The sequence below is a fragment of the Fundulus heteroclitus genome, chromosome 15 (genome assembly GCF_011125445.2).
Source record: "Fundulus heteroclitus isolate FHET01 chromosome 15, MU-UCD_Fhet_4.1, whole genome shotgun sequence".
In the NCBI taxonomy this organism is placed as follows: domain Eukaryota; kingdom Metazoa; phylum Chordata; class Actinopteri; order Cyprinodontiformes; family Fundulidae; genus Fundulus; species Fundulus heteroclitus.
The window spans coordinates 20,582,581-20,605,180 of NC_046375.1; the positions used below are offsets into that span (position 1 = coordinate 20,582,581).

Below are 22,600 nucleotides of genomic sequence, written 5' to 3' on the forward strand. Positions count from 1 at the left end.
TATGGTCAATCAAGCACAGCCACACCAGTCATTAGAGCAGGTATTGATAGCTTTGGTATTATGGGCAGGTGCTACTGGGAAATTAAATGAGCATCTTCTTAAGGTTGTCAGCAGAAAGGTACTCCAGAGTCTGGGACCTGATTTCAAAATAAAATGCAATATGTCCTTTCATCTGAATAGAGTTTGGACCACTGAGCAACAGCAGAGTCCATTTTCCCATCTTAGCCCAAGAATAATACTTTGCACGTTGTCTCTGGTCCGGCAAAAGCCTGTAGGCTTACTGTCCATGGGTTGGGAATATTGCCCCCAAACCCTTGGATTACCTTTGTTTTGCAATCATTTCAATGTTTTCAACCAGACTTTTTCCTTCCACTCAACTTTCCATTAATACACCTGCCCTCTGCGAATAGCCAGCTTCTTCAGTAAGCTTCTGTAGCCACTGGTTGTTACTAACCCTCTTTGTGGAGGCTTGATTTTGGAGGCCGTGACATAATTCAAATTCTTGTCACAAAAAAACGAGAAATAAATGTTTGAAACACATCACTGTGTGTGTAATAAATGTATATAATCTATTAGAACTGGATCAGAACATTTCGATGGTTTTCTGATTGATGGAGAGCCGCCTATATAAAGCAGCTTTTGGAGCAGCGGGTGAACAACTCTGCCCCCTCGCGTCGCTGAGGCGCAGCCGCCACTTCACGCACCCGGACCTCGGCTCTTCCTGACGTGGCGGGTCGCTAAAGGTCCGTCCGCTCCTCCGTGGGCTGCTGTGATTGGGCAGAACACCTGTTTTGGAAAGTTGCTGGAAACGCTGTAAATTTGCAGGTGGCGGCGGCGGCACGTGGGGCCCTTTATGTAAATAAAACAGAAGTGAAACCTTGTGGCTGTGCTCGGCTTTCCCAGGCGCCACCAGCAGCTCTGCGCCGCACAATGCTGAGCAGATAGCCGGAGGGAGCAGTTTGGAGCTCAGAAACAGGTAAGAGTTACTGCTGTTACATTAACAACAAGTCACTGTGTTAAAGCTCATTTGCCCCTTTTTTCCCCCCCCTTTTCTAAACTGAACGAGCAGCTTTCTGTTTGGACCGCGCTAGTTCCGCACGCACCTGCCCCGAGGCGCCGCGCCAGCTGCGCAGCCATGCCTCAGCTCCGCGCGGCCGCCGCGCTGCAGCTCGCGCTGCTGCTCTCCGCCGTGCCCGCGCAGTACTTCATCTCCCAGTGGAGCGGCTCCACGGCGGCGCAGCGCTACCACGCGACCACGCGGTAGGCGCCGCTCTCTTACATCCCCCCCCTTTAAAAAAAAAAAAAAAAAAAAAAAAAAAGTGACCCGGCGGCGTTGTTGCGCTGATGAGCTGACCTGTTCTCAATGCGCTCCAGGTTGCTGCGCGTATGGAAACAGTGGAGGACGTCGTACCTTAACGCTACGGAATGGAGCGACTGGGCACACCGGCAGCTCTCCAGACTTAAGTGAGTAAAAAGTTTGAAAACTTTCGTCGTTTCTGAAACGACTTGCATTCTTTCCACGTGGAAAAATGGAAGTATGTCAGCAGAACTCCCAGCTCAGCTTCATGTCCACTAACACTGACTTCCCGCAGGTCTCTGGTTGGGCTGGGCCAACAAGAGGAGCAGGTGTCTCCACCAATAGAGACCATGATTTTTGATAACGACCAGGGATTCTTTGGAGGTTTGTGATTCCCCACAAGTATCTGCCTCTTGAGTTTTTTTGCAGCCACTAATAGGTTCAACTAAAATAAAGTAAAACCTCCCAATACAGCACTGTGGTCTGCACTGAGACTTCAGCTTTCACTCGGTCAGGAATGTCCATATCTGGACAGTCTCTCGACTGTATCTCGTAATATCAACAATAAACAAATATTTTGTTCCTGTTTCCTTTTAAAAAAAACATGCAAACTTTTTGTCCCTGCAGCCTCCAAGGCAGTGCGCAGCCCTCGCCCCCCGTTTGTGTTCCTGCGGGTCGGGGAGGTGGTGATGGAGAGGAAGGGCCACAGGATCGGGGTGGTGGTGAGCTGGGACCCAGAGCTGCGAGCTCCTCCAGAGTGGGTGGACAGAATGTATTCTGACTCTGAGGTTGGTAACCTGAACTCGCTATACCTGCTCGTTCGGCTTTAACAACTAAGCCACAGCGCTGGCCAGGGCGCGCCTGATTAACATGTTAAAAAATGCCTTAAGTAACTTGCAGCGGCATTATCTCAAACTTTAGAATAAAATCTTCATTAAGTTGGATGTTTTTTTATTCAGTGAAAACAAACCGTATCTTGAACGCACGATTTTGATTGTTATGGTGACCCGACGGGAAACATTTTCAGTTTTATGAAGGAGATAAACAGATTTTTAACTAAGACTTCCTGGAGATTTAAAGAGTTCATGATGCCATGCGCGCTCACAAGGTCCCCATTAGGGCTGGGCAATATGGATTAAAAAAATAAATCTCCGATTTTATCATTCCAAATCCGATTAATCGATTTTTTTTTTCCTCCTTTTTGTTTCATTAAAAGAAATTAAAGAAATTATTTTAAAACATTGCTTTTTATGTTAAGCATTTCATCAGGGAGTTGACCAGAATTCAAAGTGCAACTAAGAACAAGCTGTGAAACATGCTTGTAAAACAAGATGGCAGCCGTGCCATTATAAACAATGAAAATATAACAAAACATTTGCTGCTAGTGGTATTACACATTGAGCTAAGAACAGGCTTCACTGCACTTGTGAACTTCAAACTAAGTTAAAAAAAAAAATTTAGGTAAATGAGGTACCTCATATTGTGGTTTAAAAAAAAAAGTTTCTACTTAATATTTTGACAATACATTTGCCTAAACATATATTCAGCATCACATGCTGTTCTCTTCATGGAAACCCAATGAGTGTATTGGCAAAATAAAATCCAGATTTTCCAAAAATGAAGTCTTAAAGAATTGTAAATTTGAATTAATCGATTTATCGCCCAGCCCTAGTCCCCATTGTCTCTGAACAACAATACGGCCCAAAGCATCACGGTTCCTCTACCATACTTCCACATGCTGGTCCTGTTTAGAACCAGACCTACATGGAGTGCTCGTTCAGACTGCATAGAAACCCAGCTTTACTGTTTGCACATCTCTTAACTGTGACTCACAGAAAAATGTCGATATAATTTTTTGGGGTGGGGGGGGCAATCCTTCAGCTCACTAACAGTGAAATCCCTCATTGTTTGTGTGAGCACAGGACATAAAGGCGGAGAAGACTCCGCATTACAAGGTGCTGTTCAGCGGGCCCGGGGCCTCCTCTCTGATGGTGGCCTACCTGCCTCAAACTCAGCTGGAGCGCATCACGGGAATGAGGGTAAGTGCGCCCTGTTTTACCCACCCACCCACCGACTGACCCCTGGCATGTTGAGCTCATGTGTGCGTGTTTGTAGCCGGACATTCCCACCCTGGAGAACTACTTCACACATTTTGACGGGACTCGGTTCGTCATGCAGGACTGGCTCCGCGAGCTCTTCCCAGAGGACGAGGATGAGGACGGCTGACTGAGACGAAGTTCTCTTCACGACTGTGCTGCGCAGCCTGCTCTCAGTCTGCAGGTTGGGTGGGGGGGGGGGGTGATCTTTAAAGCGGGTATGGGACTTAAACGCCAAGGCGCGTGCAAATCAGGGGGCGCACGCTCCACCTCTCCTCGCTGGGACTCAAATGTGAAATCGTCTCTTGGGAATATTGAGGCTACTGCTGGAATTGAAGAAACAAATGCAATAAAGGCATCTTTATTTTTGAAAGTTTGCCATCTTACATTGTGCAGATGATTTTTAATGAAGGCCACCGCACCTTTACAGTCTCTGTTAAAATCTCCATTAAAGGCTTGAAATCACCTTTTTTAGGAATGCATTTCTGACGCAAGGAAATTTGCACTTCTGTTTAAGTGTGAAAACTGTGCAATAAAATGTTTTTTAGACTCTGCGACTGTGTGTTTCTGGTGCGTTTAGAGCCTCTTCTTGCTTTTGTCTCTGAAGCTGAAGGTAATGGACACCTGTGAGGAGGCGCTGGCTGTAGGCACGTGGGGAATGAAGGGAAGACGGGGCAATGAGCCGTGTTCTCTGCCTGCAGCCTCCTCCTCGTTCCTCCACTCCTTGGTCTCCTCCTCTCTGACCAGCAGGGGAGATCCCAGACTCTCCCCCAGCAGCTGACTGATCTTGCTGGCCTTCTGCTGTGCATTTTCCACTGCTGATAAACACGCCTGCAGCCTAAAAAAGATATACCCCACACAAACACGCTGGTTATAAAACCTGCGTTTGATTTTGATGCCATCTGTGTAAACACTGGGCTTTCCTGCACCTCAGCTGATGCAGGCGTGTGTCGCTGTGGAAGAACTGGGGCGCCCCCACATGGACGCTCTTGTCCAGCTTGTCCAGCAGGAAGCTGCACATCTGCTCCATCTTCTCGAACTCTGAGAAAGTCACCACGACCTGCGGGGATATTTATGCGACACCGTCACCATGCCGCGCGCCCTGCAAAATGCCAACGAGCTGTCCGGACCGCTCACCTCCGCCTCCATGCTGAAGGCGTCGACGTCTCTGTGAAGAAACCGCCTCACTGACGTGTGTTCGTCCCCAACGCCGTGCTGTCTAAGGAGAAAGTAGGAAAGCACAAATGAGGACTGAACGTAGTGAAAATAAACTCTGGGTAAGCAAAACCTTACAACTCAAATGTTAGCACATTTGTCACTTGAAATCAATGGTTTTTGATCAGAAGAAACAAATGTATAAGATTTACTGTAGAGCTACGTGGGCTGAGAGTATCGGCCGATAACGAGCCGATACTACCGTCGAATGAATAACCGTATATTGTATTGCCATGTTTGCGGTGTTGACTTTACCAACTGTGTCGCCACCCCTCGCAATTTTTAAGTTGCAGTCGGACTTGTCGGCATATCAAGTTTGAGATGTTTCCAAATAGCCGACTCGTCTCGCTCCGGTCAACTTACTCCATGTTGCTCATCTCTAGCTGCTGCTCTTTGTGATGACAACTGGTGTTGCAGAAATGTTTCCGCGACATGTAGCTGATTGTGGCGCACCACCAGGGAAAAATAAGACCTTCAGAATTGTTTTGTTTTTTTAATACAAGTTAAAACAATGTAAAGTATTATATATATATATATATATATATATATATATATATATATATATATATATATATATATATATATATATATATATATATATATATATATCTATATATATATATATATATATATATATATATATATATATATTAGGGCTGGGCAACGATTAAAATATTTAATCGCATTGTATTTACAAACTCCAAGAATGAATTCAAAAGTAGTGTAAAGATCACTTTTATTTTAATGTTCTGCTGCCATATGAACAAAAGTGTTGTAACATTTGTAGCACTTATCAGTAACACATATTTAGTGTAAAGCTCAACTTAAACATGTAAAACAAAAAATAGCAATAATAATAAATTAAAGCTTATTGCCACTGACAGGGAATTCTCTTTATGGGGAAAAAATCTACCAAAAACAGGCAATTTCTGAGGTAACAGCAGGGAGCAGCATTACCATTTTATGTTCAATACCAAAGTTTAACTTGGCAGTGGTTCCAACTAACTTGTTTCTGTCATATTCCATGCTGGAAGAACTTCAAACTGAAATGCTTGCTAACTCGATATGCTTGCGTTTATTTGACGTTGACACGCGTTTTTTTGTTGTTGCTTTCTCGCGCGCATATAGTGAATGTCAGGGAAAAACAGGCAAAAATACATGGATACTTTGAAACGAGAAGCGACTTCACCGACGGCGTCGATGCAGACCCCCCGCTCCGCCTCGCCTCGCCTAAGCTCGCTCGCGGTACCTGCGGGAAACACCGCCTTCCGCATGTCAGCTGTGTTTTTTTCCGGCCAGCACCTTTCTTCCTCTTTGAATCTGAGGCTGGACTGACAGCGAGGTTATTGGCGCATTATCGCCACCTACTGTTCTGATTCAAACCCCTACACCGCAGCAACAGACCTTCACAAAATAAAAGCATGTGACCAACATGCGTTAACGCGCGTTAAAGAAAATATCGCCGTTAATAGTCTAATGAGTTAACGCGAAATTAACGCGTTAACTTGCCCAGCCCTAATATATATATATATATATATATATATATATATATATATATATATATATATATATATATATATATATATATAGTATTCCTGACTAAGTCACACTTTTTTCTCATAGTTTGGCTGATCCTGCAACTTGTATATCCATTTTAAATGGTAATTCATATTGACTATTATGAACCAAGGAGTAAACATTGCCATCTACAGCCACAAGAGGGCTTGCTATACTAGCGTGCTCCTGTACCACTTAAAAATGAACTTAAACATTAACTTATAGACAACAAAGACAGAACACGTTTGTATGTTGTTTAGCTGTTTGAGTATATATGCAGCAGAGCGTTGCGTGGTGCAGCTTGGTCCAGACCAAGACAGACGCCTGTTACTGAGCTGTCTGTGAAGCTAATAACAGCTAGTGCTAGCTTACAGCGTTGTTGTTCAGATGGTTTACAACTTTGCTGTTGCACATGAGGTTTATGTTGCTCTCAAACATCCATGTCATGTTAGCACATAGCACCGCTACGCTCAGAGTCTAATTTAGGCGTAATTTTGACGTTTACGCTGAAATACGCTGACGAGAACTATCCGGGTTGTAGTTGGTGGCTTGTTATGCTAATTTACTCCATTCAACCTCCCAGGTATGTTCCCTATAATTCAGCCGTATGGATGAAGCCGTGTAATTGAATAAGTTTGCTTACCAGATTGTCCATTTTTAGTCTTGAATTGTGTGAGATACATTTCTGAATAAAATGCGACATATATTCCAAAGCGACTTATAGTCCGAAAAATACGGTAATTGTTTCTTTTATCCCCGGCCACTCTTCCAAAAAGCCCAGCTCTACAGAGTGTATGGCTTATTGTGGCCCTATGGACAGATACTCCAGTGACTTTTGAAGGTAAGTCGTTGCACCAGAACCTTTTAGGGGCTTCATAGCAAAGGGGGTGGATACATAGCTCATGCCAAGTCTTTTTTGTTTTTTTAAAAATTCTGTATATATATTTAGACCAGTTCACGCATGACGGTCACAAGCTACATCCGCGCTACATCTGGGTCACCGTGACAAAACAGGTGATTTAGAGCGTGCTGTTAGTTTATTTTTGGAATCTAAACAATGCCTACGACTTGTTGTGCTCCCGGTTGCACACAGAGGCATTCCAAATTCCCGGATGTACGTACGACGAAGAAAGAAGAAAGAAATGGATAATTTCAATGAAAAGGATGTAGGCAGACAATCCCAATGGACTGAGGGAGTCATCATACTACGACAGAATTTGCAGTCTACACTTCATCTCCGGTAAATACAACTTAATTTTGCACTGGTCATTGTTCTACTTAAATAATTATATAAATAAAAAATTAGGATATATACTTAAGTCAAGAAGTAAACTAGTGGAGATTAGTATATAGTAGTAGTAGTAGTACATGTACAATGTATGCAAACCCTCCGGCATGAGTCTGTGAAAAGGATTAATAAAACAAAAACACCAAAACAATCCTTTGCGAACAATGTTTTTTTTTTAACCTACTGATGGCGGGTCTTCCTCTCTGCTGAGGCCCTGCCTGTGTCCGACTCCGCATTCGTATGTTACACAAACATGTCTGAACATGTATGAAATAATTGTAGCCGTCAAGTGATTTCAGGGCTTTCATCGCCTGCCGTGTTGATAAGGCAGCTGTATATGTTGCCGTACGGAACACTTGGCCAGCATTTCACAGACTCGCTCCATCCCTTCAGGCTTTTGCTGTATGGATCTGGCAATCTGATACCATCAACCATCAACTTACTCTTATAACGATCTTGTGATACGTTATCTAAAGAAGAAAAATATGTGGAGAACTCGTCAGTTTCTTTGTTTGTATCCGCCATTGTGTTCGCCTTTTGCCCACCAGTGAAACACGCATGCGGGAAAAACCCAAATGAAAACAATAACAATGAACAGTGTTTTTTTTTTTTAATATATATAAACATTTTTCATTTCACTAATTTAAGACTATTTTGTGCTTGTCCACCACATGTAATAAGTTTAAAAGCATTGAAATTATTATGAAAATCAACAAGAGGGATCATATTTCTCCAATTTTAGCTTCCCTTCATTGGTTTCCTGTTAAATCAAGAATAGAATTTAAAATTCTTCTTCTCACGTATAAAGCCCTTAATAATCAAGCTCCATCATATATCAGAGCTCTGATTACCCCGTATGTTCCTAACAGAGCACTTCGCTCTCAGACTGCAGGTCTGCTGGTGGTTCCTATAGTCTCTAAAAGTAGAATGGGAGGCAGACCCTTTAGCTATCAGGCTCCTCTCCTGTGGAACCAACTCCCAGTTTTGGTCTGTGAGGCAGACACCCTGTCTACTTTTAAGACTAATCTTAAAACTTTCCTTTTTAGCAAAGGTTATAACTAGAGTGGCTTATGTTACTCTGAGCTATCTCTATAGTTATGCTGCTATAGGCTTAGGCTACTGGAGGACATCCGAGTCTATTTTCTCACTCTACTGATTTTTACTGTTCTCCAGTTTTGCATTGCATTACATTGAAATGACTGTCGTCATTTCAGCTTTTAACTTTTTGCTCATTTTTTTCTTCATAGTAGGTACTCCTGGTCTGGCGTTCTGTTATCTGAGACATCATCCAGGGAAGACGGCTCACCCGCTACTACCATCTAATGTAGAACAGATTACTAGATCAATGTGTGCTTCTGTGCTTTTTGTCTCTCTTGTTGTGTCTCTGCTCTGTCTTCTGTAACCCCAGTCGGTCGAGGCAGATGACCGTTCATACTGAGCCCGGTTCTGCCGGAGGTTTTTCTTCCCGTTAATGGGGAGTTTTTCTTCCCACTGTCGCTTCATGCTTGCTCAGTATGAGGGATTGCTGCAAAGCCATGGACAATGCAGATGACTCTCCCTGTGGCTCTACGGTTCCCCAGGAGTGAATGCTGCTTATCGGGACTTTGAAGCATTCAACTGGTTTCCTTATATAGGACATTTTTGACCAATCTGTATAATATGATTGAATTTGACTTTGTAAAGTGCCTTGAGATGACATGTTTCATGAATGTATAAAGTCTTTAACTGGTATACCAATCAAGATGATCATATAGTGTGGCATATCAGTCTTTATGTATATCTTGTTTTTCTTGCCAATACTTTACTCCTTTGTCAGATCAAAAGTACATTTAAAAAAAAAAAAATTCCATTAAACATACTTTTCACTAACTAAATGTTGAAAATGTACTTTTTTTTCTTAGAACACAATATTATATAAGGCCAAGAAAAGAAATGTATTTTTCATTAGCGGTTAGTAGGAAATAGCCAGAATTGACAGAAATAAAAGCCTTTAAAACCCCAGTCTGTGTGTAAATAATCTATACGATATATTTCACTTGGTGGATGGAGTTAGTGAAGTAATTTTTTTTTTTTTTTTTTTATAATCTAAATCATTGAGATGAACCTGTTTGCTGAAAGGTGAAAACAGTCTGGTCAGCAAGTAAATCCATCCCAGAAGTCACAGAACCTACTGTTTAAAGAAGAAAAAGGAAACGGGACGCTTCTTCCAAACTTTAGGCCTGTACCACATATAGCCTAACACTGAACACGCCATCCCTACAGGGAAGCATGATGTTGGCTGAATCATGCTGTGGGGCTGCGTTTCTTCAGCAGGCTGAACGCCGAAAGCCTTCAAAATGACGCTGAAAAGCCTTTGCCTCTTTCCTTACTCGGTTTTATAAGAGCACAATAACGCAGCTGAACTACGTGGCAACAGGGACCCAGTGTGGAAAAGTTGAAGGGATATGAATAATTTTTGCAAAGACTTGCATGTTGGTTGGCCATAGCAACATTACCGCTACCAAAGTGTCACTTTTCACCATTTAAACTCATGCTGGTTCGGTGTTTTTTTTTTTTTTTTTTTTTTTGTTACCTTATAGTCTGTAAAATGTATTCCAGTCGCCGTGAAATGCTGTTGGTCACATCGTTCACCGACCCCTTGGTGCTGGTCACGCTGATCCGCACTGACGCTCGGTCGGCCCGGCAGGAAACCTCCGCCGCCCCGGTGACCTGAACTTCCCTCGCCGGCGTACCGAGGCGTTCTCTCGGGAGCGCTGTTCCCTCCAGGCCCTGCTGCTTGTCTCTACCGCCGGGTTCCGCTGAGGGCAACGCGGCGAAGAGGCGAACCGCGCTGTTCGTCGTGTTCATAATGGACACTCAAATGAACTTTTTTTTTTTTTTTTTTTTTTTTTTTTTTTTTTTTTTTTTTTTTTTTTTTTTTTTTTTTTTTTTTTTTTTTTTTTTTCACTCAAATGAACTTCCCCGCTACTATGGCGACGGGCGAATTGCTTCATGGGAGTTGTAGTGCGAAGAGGAGGCGCGGTACACAAGCAGTGCTAAGCGTGACACCATCGCGTTATTTTTTTTCCCCTCGTGTGTCTCTGCTGTTTATTGACCATTAATTATGGGGAAATTTGACGTACGTTTTGCCTTCCAAATGCACCATGGCATATATTTCTGAGTATCTTTAGACAATTTAATATTAACATTGATTGCATCCCTAAATTAAATTGTGCACTAGTTCTTGCAGAGCTAAACAACCACAGCGTGTGCAAGGAGCATATCTGCAGATCTTTCCAACAGCTCATAGACTGAAACATGTATTCCTCACACTGCAGGTTGTAGAATTACTTTTTTAGCTACTTTTTAACTTTTGAACAGCTTTTGAACAGCTGTCATGATGCATTTTATATATATATATATATATATATATATATATATATATATATATATATATATATATATATATATATATACACACACACAATCGGACAGCTGATCAACACTAGGCAGGTAAAGCAGGAGCAAAGAGAAGTAGGAAGATCTTTTCCATCGAACATAATTGGCTAAGTGCAATCTTTGGTTAAAAAATGGATGGACTTTAAACACCAACAAGGACCAAGCCAGACTGCCAAGCTGTATAAGTACTTTTGAAGGCACCGTAATGAAATCATACAGAAAATGTAACATAAAACAGCCTTATTAGCTCGCCCAGTGTTTTTCTCATGGCAGTACGTATTTGCACGTCTCGCACTGATTTGTCAGTACCTCCAATTTGTCGGTAGATGGCAGCAAATTCTAACAGCACACACAAAAAGAGTCCATATTACATTCAAGATTGTCAAAATGTTTAAACTCCTGAAGTTTCTTGGTATTTTTTTAACAGTCCTCGTGAAAATTGAGACATAAATATTTTATATACTTAAAGACAACAGAAATAATCATATTTTTCCAAAACAAATGGGTGTCTGCATGAGTAGCAAGTTCAAGCTTGGTTTGAAGTCAACCAATGTAATAATACACAAAGTAGCCTGATTCTAGTGTGTGTGTGTGTGTGTGTGTATATATATATATATATATATATATATATATATATATATATATATATATATATATATATATATATATAATGTATATATATATCTATATATATATATCTATATATATATATATATATATATATATATATATATATATATATGTATGTGTGTGTGTGTTAAATGGCGAAGAGTAATGGATGTCAAACAAACTGGGATTGTAGAAGTCTTCTATGTGCTCTATTGTTGTTTTTCAGAGCCATTTGGAAGCAGTGAAGATTTGATCCAGATCTCGCTGGTTTCTCTGTGCAGCAAAGTTTATTTTGTTTCCTTAGAGCATTAAACTGTGAAATGAGCATTATAATCACAACCTAAAAATACAAGGCCGTATTTGTTGTTATTGTCTCTGGTTTCGCCGGTCCCCTGGTACGCTCTGTGAAACCCCACATCTGATGCAACGCTCCTGCCAAAAAGGATAAAGCACAGTACGTTGGGATGTTTTCGCAGGAGGGAGAAAAGGACACTCACGCTGTTAACTCTGTTGAATTTGAGAGGATTCTTCTTATATTTTTAATTAGAAATAGCTCTAACCGCCTTAAGAAGTCAACCTCCACCCTCTCCAGTGTGTCAAAACACCTTAAAGGAGAATGGTAGATAACTCACTGTGCTTTTTCTTTTTTTTAAAATAATCTGGTAAATTATTTGTTCAGTCGACAGTCATCACAGGGTTAAGGTGCTTTCAGAGGTCAACACAATGACTATAAGTTAAACTTATTATGAGCACTACCATAAAATCAGACTGTAAAGATTTATGCTAAAGAGCACAGTAAACAGGATCAGGGAAGTTTTGTCCCTCTCATCTTTTGGAAATAAAAGGAGCGGGGCTCCATAGATTGAGACTGCGGTCAGATATAAAGAACGGCTTTGACTTTAACAATCTCTAAATCTGTTGATATGTCTCTCATTCTGTCTAATTCATTCCAAGTTGGCTGTGATGGAGCCCCTCCATGTTTCTCCATAGACCACAGTCAAGGCCTGCTCAGTTTTATAGCATTTTGGTTTTCATATTGTGCAAGGAAATCTGTACGCATTCCCATATATCAAATATTTTACACTGCATTTCTACCCCTCTGCAGTTTTTTTTTTTTTTTTTTTTTTTTTTTTTTTAGCTGAAGGCGATGAAACCTGCAGCTTGCTCGTTGTTTTTTGCAGCTGTCGCCTGTCTTTAGCTTTATTGTGTAAATGTTCAGCTTTTTTCTTTTTCAGGATTTCCTCCTTGGGTCTCTATTCTTTTTAAAGACAAACACTGATAGCAAGATAGAAGTCGTTGACAGGAGGCTCTAAGCATTTAAATCCGCAGTCATCCCATGAGCGCTTGTCTGTAAAATGAGCAGCGTTCGGCTGCTCAAGAGCTTCAGGTGGTGTTCGTTGCTCAGTCAGCAGGAGGTACCAAGTGACTGTGGGTTTAGTTAGTTCCACCTCCATAAAACGTATTACATGGAGGTTTTAATGATTCAACTAAATGGTTTGTGTTTTTCCATGACTATGTTGTAAATTGAGAGGATGAAACCTTGTGCGTCCTGTGATGACAGGTGTGATGATAAAAAACATTAAAGTTAGAATGCCCTGGTGTCCGGGCAACACTAAAAATACCTGAAACATTCTGCTTCTCTTTGTGGAGGGACGCTGTGGAACAGACTACGTGATGACCTGAAGTATATTTTCAACGATGACTCCGTTTTAAAGTGCTGCAAGTAGGAGTTCCCGTCCCCTATTTCCACTTTATGCATGCACATGCAGTGCGGCATCCATGAAGGTATGGGTATGCAACTTTGATAACAGTGATTTGCAAAATTATTAACACCCCTTCAGCTTTCTCACATTTCTTCATAGTACAGACAAAAACCTTAACTGTTTTTATTGAGATGTTATTTGTTAGAGAAAGTGGTGCATAATTGGAAATAGGTAAAAAAAAAAGGAGTACCTGGCTATTTAAATAATTTACTCATGAGAATCCTAAAAGATGGAATTTATTTGGGTTTATCCCTTTTTAGTTTGATGCCCCTAAATAAATCCCTGTAAAAGTAATTGCTTTATTAAAAATTAGAGTTCACTTCTGTGTAATAAATACAATTATCCTCTGAGAATATTAGGAGAGCTTTAATTGGAGCTTTAGGTAAGTCCAGAAGACCATGGCTTCTTTGGAGGAGCTGCAGAGATCAATTTCTAATTTCAAGGAATCAGGACAACTATTAGTTGTGCGCACATCTAGCGTTAAGGGAAGAAAAAGTAATTGCTGAAAGAAACACATAAAAAGCCCCCTTTGCAAACAAGAGGAAGAAGCTACTCTAGACCACATTAAACTACCTACTTGCAAAATGCTTAGTGAAAAATAACATAATCATGTAAACACCATCCCTGTGGTTAAACATTCAATTATATTTTTATTTACATAGTGCCAATTCACAACACATGTCATCTCAAGACAATTTACAAAGTCAAATTCAATCAAATCATACAGATTGGTCAAAAAGTTTCCTACCTAAGGAAACCCAGCAGGTTGCATCAAGTCTTAACAAGCAGCATTCACTCCTCATGAAAGAGCGTAGAGCCACAGTGGACAGTCATCTGCATTGTTCATGGCTTTGCAGCAATCCCTCATACTGAGCATGCATGAAGTGACATTGGAGAGAAAAACTCCTCTTTAACAGGAAGGAAAACCTCCAGCAGAATCAGGCTCATTGTGAACGGTCATCTGCCTCGACCTACTGGGGGTTACAGAAGACAGAGCAGAGACACAAAAAACACAGAAGCACACATTGATCCAGGAATCCTTTCTATGTTATATGGTAATGTCAGATGATTTCCTTCCCTGGATGGCGTCACAGCTAACAGAACGCCAGACCAAGTGTACCTGCTATGAAGAGAAAAAAAAACAGAGAACAAAAAGTTAAAAGTTGAAATAACAAACAATACAACTTGGAGAACAGTAGGAGAACTCAGCAGAGTGAGAAAAATAGGCCCTGATGTCCTCCAGTAGCCTAAGCCTATAGCAGCATAACTATAGAGATAGCTCAGGGTAACTTAAGCCACTCTAACTATAAGCTTTGTCAAAAAGGAAAGTTTTAAGATTAGTCTTAAAAGTAGACAGGGTGTCTGCCTCACGGACCAAAACTGGGAGTTGGTTCCACAGGAGAGGAGCCTGATAGCTAAAGGATCTGCCTCCCATTCTACTTTTAGAGACTCTAGGAACCACCAGCAGACCTGCAGCCTGAGAGCGAAGTGCTCTGTTAGGAACATAAATGGTAATCAGAGCTCTGATATATGATGGAGCTTGATTATTAAGGGCTTTATACGTTAGAAGGAGAATTTTAAATTCTATTCTTGATTTAACAGGAAGCGAATGAAGGGAAGCTAAAATTGGAGAAATATGATCCCTCTTGTTGATTTTCATCAGAACTCTTGCTGCAGCATTTTGGATCAGCTGAAGACTTCGAACTGCCTTTTTTGGACTTCCTCATAGTAAAGAATTACAATAGTCCAGCCTCGAAGTAATAAATGCATGGTCTAGTTTTTCAGCATCACTCCAGGACAGAATATTTCTAATTGTGCCAATATTCTGGAGGTGAAAAAATAAACCCTTTAAACCTGTTTAATATGGGATTTAAATGACATGGTAGTAGCAACATCATGATGTGGGGAATCTTTTCTTCAGCTGGTACATTACTATTCACATTATAAAATATTATATTTATTTTCTTTTACGTTTAAATTTTCATGAGGTATTTTGTTTATAAGCTACTGTCTGTTTTATTTTAATATGCTCAAAATCCTCATCATCAGACTAGGAAAATTAGAATTCAAATATGTGTTTGTCATGCATGGTCTACCACCCTATTACAATGGGGGAAAAGCCCACAGATGGACAGAGAGTAACATTTATAAACTGAGAACACAATCATGGTGTTTATCTGCGCAGTTGGGATTACAAACTGACCAGCCACAGTCAGAGGATTGGTTAGAGCCTAAAAACATACAGAGTAGGATCAGTAAGGGGGCCGTATGACCTCGTCTTGAGCTAGATCACAGAATGTCGTAAAAACACATCATCGCATTTATTTCCATGACTGTAAATTAACAGAATGAGAGCATTTTTCCAGACTTTCCAGAAAGCGGGAAAAAAATGCAAATTTCAGAAAGTCAGATTTCGGACAAGAGTTTTCAAAAAATATTCTACGTTTTTAGTTAACTTTCGGGGTTCCTGAGTGATGAACGAGGAGTCAGACTACCTGCTGAGTTCTCTGCATGTCAGTATATTATCCAAAGAATTTCATCTTGCTGTCACTCAGCTCCACAGCGCCCATCTCTGTAAACAGCATCTAGTCAAATAAACAGTTCAGCTCGCAGCCCTGCTCCGCTCCCATCCCCGAGCAGATCCTTGGATCAGCAGGGTCTGACGTGTGCCGCCACTTGAAAACAAACCCATAATTCGAGCAATAATAATCACAAACATTATCCACACTCCTCGCACAATGAGCACCTTCTCCTAATATAAATGTAAATGCATTACTAACACAGCTGGTCGGTGATTTCTATTCTTCCTCTACATTAAGCTGTGAAAGGATGTCGACGTCGGAGCCAAAGCTGAATTTCCAGCTCATTTCCGATTCTGTTTTGTTTTACGGCCTACTGATGAGGGGTTTCCATCTTGGGTCTATCCCAGAAACCTGTGTATGGCTATGCACACACGCAAAACACACACATACACTAGCTGAACCTGTTGTAAAGATCTCATAAAGACTAAACATCTGTTTGTTGCAGATGGTTTTGCAGCAGAAACCCACACTCTGGTAAAAAAAAAAAAAAAAAAAAAAAAGAAAAACCCACAAGTCCAACTGCCCAACAGAGCAAGCTGCGTGTTTTAATTGCATCCAACTGCATCAAGGTCTGGATACACACAGGTGCAGACAGAGCACCGTGCCCCGATCATGTGATCATGTCTGACATGATTTTGGAATACTTTTTAGATATAAATTATTGTAATCAATTCCATCATTCAGTAGTTTAACTCCTGCAGCAGATCTGCATCTCATCCTCTTGAGTTGACATTTCTACCCGATTTTCTGTCCTGCAGATTCGAATTTTTTAAGGCCTAGTTGGGTTTCAGGGCTCTATTAAAAGTTCAAAGGAAGCATTTATGGCTGCAACTGGAGCTAGTCTACACTGGGGCGTTGCACTAATGAGTGCAGGGTACTCGGCACATAGTTTCAGGGCAAAACATGCCCAGATTTCAAGTCAGACAGCACATGTTTCACTTGTGGAGGCTGCAGTGATCTCATTTAGTTGTTGTTTTTATAAATCAGAGTTATTGTCATTTTTAGAGAGCCAGCAAACCTAACTGGCGAAGGTCTTTCAAATGTACATTTCCTTTGTTTTCCCCTCTCTACTTTCTTACGAACATTTCTCCTGCTGTTGTTAAAAACACATTTCTTTCCAGTGTGATACTAATTGAAAACTCCCTGTGCTAGGAACGACAATGGTTGCGTTATTTTTGCAGTTCTTACATTTCCCTGGAAAGTCTGGATAACAGGATAGCAGGATTTTAAAATAGTCGGCTGATTTTTTAAAGCAAAGAGACACCACACGCAAAGATAAAAAAAAAATAATCCTAGATGAAACAGGCTTGGTCGTACAGTGTATGGTGTACGGTCAGACGGGAAACTCAACACACCAAACATGAACAGATTTCACTTATGAATGTCTCAACTGGCTTTCTGATTGGTTACACCACACATTCAATAGACTTTGAATCTCATGAATCAGAATTTTAAAATACTGACTTGGTGCTAGAGCTTGTCTGTAGATCAGGGGTGCACAAACTTCATCACATGGGCCAAAATCATCCAAGTTAAAATAAGAATAGTATAATATTGTCCTGCAATGGGGAAATTGGGGTGTGACAGTGGCAAACACACACAGAGTTACACACGACTTTTAGCATTGAAAAGAAGAAGAAAAAAGGACAGACCAGTCTAATCTAAAATTTGCACTAAAGAAACACCAGGAGCAGAAGATAAAAGTAAATTAAATATTGCACAGTGGAAAATATTCAACAGTGGAAAAAAACTCCAGCCTATTTATGTAATGCACGATAATAGAATATTAGGCAATATGCATGATAGTACAGCAACATCCCTAGCTAAGGTGTGTGCAAGTTACCTTAGCAGCTTGGAACAATGTAAACAATTAATGGTCGGATCAGAACCTGTGCAATGATTAGCATGTTGTAAACAGTTACAATGTCTGTTGGAAACAGCCGAGCTTATAAAGCCTGACTGCAGCTGGGAGGAACGACCTCCAGAAGCGCTCCTTAGAGCATCTGGGAGCTCTCCAGCTCTGCAATAACTTCACGCACGGGGTGCGAGACATTGTCCATCATTGATGTGATTTTTCTTATAGTCCTTCTCTCTCTCACCACCTGCACTGGGTCCAGGGAACATCCCAGGACAGAGCTGACCCTCCTAATGAGCTTATCCCGCCACTTCCTCTCAGCTACAGATAAGCTGCTGCTCCAACTGACCACACCATGACGCAAGAGTTAGGGAGTTTTTCCTGTAACCGGCGGGTTGCCAGTTTGATCCCCCGCTCCAACTGTCTCAGTCGTTGTGTCCTTGGGCAAGACACTTCACCCACATTGCCTGCTGGAGGTGGTCAGAGGTGGTGCTGATGTATGGCAGCCTCGCTTCTGTCGGTCTGCCCCAGGGCAGCTGTGGCTACTGAAATAGCTCACCACCGTCAGGGTGTGAATGAATGGGTCAATGACTGTAGTGTAAAGTGCTTTATTCATCAGACTTGATAAAGTGGACTGGTCTCTAAAAGGTGGACTGTTTTCTTGTTCTGCGCGGCAACAAAAGCAAATTTCTGCAAGTTTTATGAGAAAATGTGATGATTTGATTTGAGATTTGGTGAGACACAAAGATAAAGTTATTGAATTCTGTTTTCTGCCTTCTGACTGATCTGGAATGCATAGATTTGTTTGTTTTGTCTAATCTTTGCTTGCATATAATTTCAATGAAGTCCATTAGTTGTATTACATTTTGGATTGAAGACAAAGTGATTTATCTCAGTGGTAGGATTAAATACTGGATTGACTTTAGTATAAATATGTCATGAACAGAACAGAGGGACCCAGTATTCAGCCAGACAGCGGGATGAATGATTAAGAAGGTTTATTATAACAGACTGGCAAGACAGGGACAGGCAGACTCGGTGGTCAGATACAGTCCAGAACAGTCCACAGACGAGCAGAACTTAACAGGCAGGGATCAGGCAAACTCAGGTAATCCAAAAACAGAACTAGGTCAGGTAAAACAGGCAGGCAGTCAGAACAGGCAGGAAAGACAGATTCAGGGGTCAGGCTGGCTCAGAATCCGGAGGCAATTGTGTTTGTATCAACAGGTCAATCAAAAGAGAGACCGCTGGACAAAACTCACCAAAGGCTCGTAAATGATCTGGCACTGATGTCTGGTCTGAAGACTGAATTTATACTGACTAATGCAGGTGGATCAGATGAACAGGTAATGAGGAACAGGGCGGAGCTAAGCAGGTGTGTGCAATGGGTCATCAGACCAGGCATCAGTGCCGAGGTCCAGACAGAACAAAAACAGAAACTAAACTACGACAGAACTCTATGACATAAATCAATAAAAGACTTGAATGAAATCAGTTTATTTTAAACTAAAGAACACTAAATTAACATTTTGAATATTTTCATTATTATAAATATATTTCTTATACTTTTATGTGAAACAGCCTTTCTTTATGTAACACCATTTTTGTCAATGAATGACTTTAATCACAAATTAGCATTTTAACTTGTTATTCTGTACTTACAGAAATAATGAATTTGACCATTGGATTAAACAAATGTAATTTATAACAATTAGAATGTTGTAATAAAACAAATATATTTCAAGACCTGTGGTAGTATTTTACTAGATATTAAATTATGCCTCTCTTTTTGCATGTTGTAATTATTTTTTACATCTTGCATATCAAATCAAACCAACGGTATAAATCTTTTTGCTCTCAGGACAAAAAAAAAAAAAAAAACGTAAAGAAAGAAAAACAACAACATAGTGTTCATCTTTCGTCATAAGTTCACTGCCACTGCATGTAAAGCTGTCATGTGTATGTGTACTTTAGATTTAGAGCTGACATGCTCCGTGAGTGCATATAGACCTCTAAGTATATGCAAATAACGAGAAGTTGCTAATGGTTTCACAAGCGCTGCTCTCTGGAAGTCTTTCATAACAAATTAGAATTTAATAATGTTTGTTGAGCCTTTGGAGCTTTGCAGCTCTGACCTTCCTGTCTGTCTGCTTTCTCGGATGTCAGACATTCCAGCGAAAACACGAAAACAAACAAATCTGACAACATGGCTATAGGGATTGGACTGGTTCTACATATATGCAGTAAACGGGTTTGGCAAACTATGTCTGAGAGAGATCGAGAGAGAGGGAGGGGGGCAATGATACCACAGCCTGTGGGTAGGATGTCATTAATGATGTAACAAAGAAAGAAGATGAAATGACAGAGTTCTTGAATGCTTCTGTTTTACTTAAAATTTCTTCTTGACTGAGGTAAGGTGTGTTAAGTGTCTCACAGAGCTGTCAGTGTTCAGTTTTCCAACGTCAGTTTTAACTATATAAAGCTGAAACAGCCACACACATGTTTCTGTTTGAAAAGCTTCCATTCTAACGCTGGGAAAAAAAGATCAGCGAGGTTTTGACAGTGTTTGTTGATTAATTAAGTTGTCCCTCTAAACTGGCCTTAAAAGTGAATGTGTGGGGTTGTCTGGCCAGTTTGTTGCCCTGCCATTGCAAGTGAAATTTAAAATATGACCAGATTTTATTATGTATATATATATATATATATATATATATATATATATATATATCTATATCTATATATCTATATATATATATATATATATATATATATATATATATATATATATATATATATGTATATGTGTGTGTGTGTGTGGGTGTGTGTGTGTGTGTGTGTGTGTGTGTGTGTGTGTACCTCCCTTTTTATTCCAGCAGTAGGTTTTTATTTAAAAGGGAATATAAACACGTATATAATAAGTATATATACCAACCAAATCTTCCTTTACATTTAAACACACACATGCAGACAGACAGATACTCGTAAAGGTGCAAATATACATATAACAACTTTTTATGATAAACATATTTTCAGTCTGTTTCTTATCAAGATACTTCAATGATCATCAAACGGAATAGAATAGAATAGAAAACCTTGTCCATGTATTAAGTACTATGTGCTTGCTAAGTACAGTTGAAAGTATGTTCTTGCAGAGAAAGCAAAGACAGAGTACAGTAGCTCTGCCATTGAACCAGAGTGTACTTCTTGCGGTCACTGCTCAGCTAAACTCCTTCCCAAAGTTTAAGTTAATGTTCCGGTTTGTCTTGGGAATGGAATTATTTTCACGCCTATAAAGGATAGAAAAATGACAGATATCAAATATACATAATTAATTAGGAAAAAGTGTCAGTACTAATTTGAAACCTTATTACTATTGAGCTAAAGTTTTCCTTTTTGATCATAAAAAAAACTTCACTAAGTAAATAATGATGGCTTACAATCTTAAATGGCTTTTTCAGAAATTACTTCTGATAGCCCCCAAAAAAAAGTTAACCCTTGCTCTCATCAGAAGAGTAATGCAGCTCCAAAAGAGAACACCGTGCCATAAATGCAGATGGCTGAAGCAGGAAGGGCTTTCAACATAAAACTGGGTAAATCCCAAATTTACTATGCTAGTCAATAACATTCCCCCCTTATCCTGATGATGTGGGTAACCTCCCAGGTCTGGGGGCTGGATATCCTTCTGGAGTGCAGGTAGCTGGACCTGGGAGTGTGTGTGTGCTGCGTCCCTTTTTTTGTGGGTTTTGTTTTGTAGGTTGGGATTCGACTGCCCCCTCGCCTGGGACATCTCAGGTGTCCACTAAGTGTGGACATTTGCTCGGGGAGTCTTTTCAGGCGTCTGGGGGCAGGTCTTTGGTTTCTCACAACCACTATTGAGCATTTTTCTGGTGGATAAACCTTACATACACAAGTGCACTCTCACAACACTTACAGCTGCTTGGATTCAGGTACTTATAGATTCACTTCTATACAGGATCCCCCTATTATTAAGGTTAAAGCCTTTGGTCTGCTTGGCCTCACCTGTCGGAAAAGATAGTTTTAGCCAATCAGAGTGAAGTCAACTACGTAGAGCTGCATATTACCGTACCCAACCTTTTTACTAAGGAGGAACATTTGGCAAAATGATAAGTTGATATTATTTTGTTATGACATTCTTTGGAGAATTTACATATGCAGCAATATCAATAACAATAAATAGTTTATACAATCATGACGTGGCTCCTTTAAGAGACTCTACAACACTAACGTGTGACCTGACTTAAACTCTCTTTCCTAGACCCCCTTCACCATTCTCCTCCTGTCTCTGATTTGTCTGAAATGTTGAAAGGAGAATAAAGGAGCGCAGTGAAACAATATCTGAACTCGTGTGAGCTGAGCAGTTTTACTTTGGAGGTTGCTGAGACGAAAGTCCTGTATTCTTTTAATATAAAACGAGAAGTGAATAAAAACTTCGCAGCCTCCAAGGTTTTACACTTTACCACGTTCTCTCCTTTCCTCGATCCCCCCATCATTCCATCCCTTTCTTTTTCCCACCGTTTTGATGATCTTAACTCTTGGAAGGGATAGAAATCTGCTCCCTATTGGTGCTGCACATGATCAACACCCCACCACACCTCCCCTTCGTACCTCGGGGCAGGGAACCCCGACCATACCCACCTGCAGTTGGCTGTCTCGGCGATGAGGACCATGTGTATTCTGACCAACGTCTGAAAGAACCTGTTCTGAGGCAGAAGCAGAAGGATAAACACACACAAACCCACAGACCAATAGTGGACCAGGGTCAAGGGTGAAAGTACCCCCTTTCCTGTCCAGACAGACAAGGCTTCCTCTCAGTTCCTTTCTTATTACCCCACCCCTCCCTCCTCCTATTCTGCTCTGCCTGTGCTTGACATGTGCTGCA

The 22,600-nt window shown here is 40.7% G+C and overlaps 2 protein-coding genes across 2 annotated transcripts; one reads left to right on the top strand and one right to left on the bottom strand.

Annotated features, from left to right (window-relative positions):
- Positions 1-615: 615 nt before the first annotated feature.
- On the top strand, positions 616-3,592 carry si:dkey-261l7.2. Its single transcript, XM_021318598.2, has 8 exons — positions 616-743; positions 826-976; positions 1,070-1,260; positions 1,375-1,464; positions 1,593-1,681; positions 1,925-2,085; positions 3,220-3,336; positions 3,413-3,592. The coding sequence occupies exons 3-8, from the start codon at positions 1,136-1,138 to the stop codon at positions 3,521-3,523; spliced, it is 693 nt and encodes a 230-aa protein (XP_021174273.2). The 5' UTR covers positions 616-743; positions 826-976; positions 1,070-1,135; the 3' UTR covers positions 3,524-3,592.
- A 146-nt stretch (positions 3,593-3,738) lies between these two features.
- On the bottom strand, positions 3,739-10,427 carry irak1bp1 (interleukin-1 receptor-associated kinase 1 binding protein 1). Its single transcript, XM_036147636.1, has 5 exons — positions 10,410-10,427; positions 10,026-10,318; positions 4,531-4,612; positions 4,323-4,453; positions 3,739-4,231 (listed from the first exon to the last, which is right to left on the bottom strand). The coding sequence occupies exons 2-5, from the start codon at positions 10,298-10,300 to the stop codon at positions 3,970-3,972; spliced, it is 750 nt and encodes a 249-aa protein (XP_036003529.1). The 5' UTR covers positions 10,301-10,318; positions 10,410-10,427; the 3' UTR covers positions 3,739-3,969.
- Between the last annotated feature and the right edge of the window lie 12,173 nt (positions 10,428-22,600).

What these genes read in the sequence shown, in the direction of transcription:
- si:dkey-261l7.2 (XM_021318598.2), top strand. Translation starts at nt 1,136, where the DNA reads ATGCCTCAGCTCCGCGCGGCCGCCGCGCTGCAGCTCGCGCTGCTGCTC. An exon ending in CGCTACCACGCGACCACGCG is followed by an intron (nt 1,261 to 1,374) that starts GTAGGCGCCGCT and finishes AATGCGCTCCAG; the next exon opens with GTTGCTGCGCGTATGGAAAC. An exon ending in CGGCAGCTCTCCAGACTTAA is followed by an intron (nt 1,465 to 1,592) that starts GTGAGTAAAAAG and finishes GACTTCCCGCAG; the next exon opens with GTCTCTGGTTGGGCTGGGCC.
- irak1bp1 (XM_036147636.1), bottom strand. Translation starts at nt 10,300, where the DNA reads ATGAACACGACGAACAGCGCGGTTCGCCTCTTCGCCGCGTTGCCCTCA. An exon ending in TACATTTTACAGACTATAAG is followed by an intron (nt 4,613 to 10,025) that starts GTAACAAAAAAA and finishes CTTTCTCCTTAG; the next exon opens with ACAGCACGGCGTTGGGGACG. An exon ending in ACACGCCTGCATCAGCTGAG is followed by an intron (nt 4,232 to 4,322) that starts GTGCAGGAAAGC and finishes TATCTTTTTTAG; the next exon opens with GCTGCAGGCGTGTTTATCAG.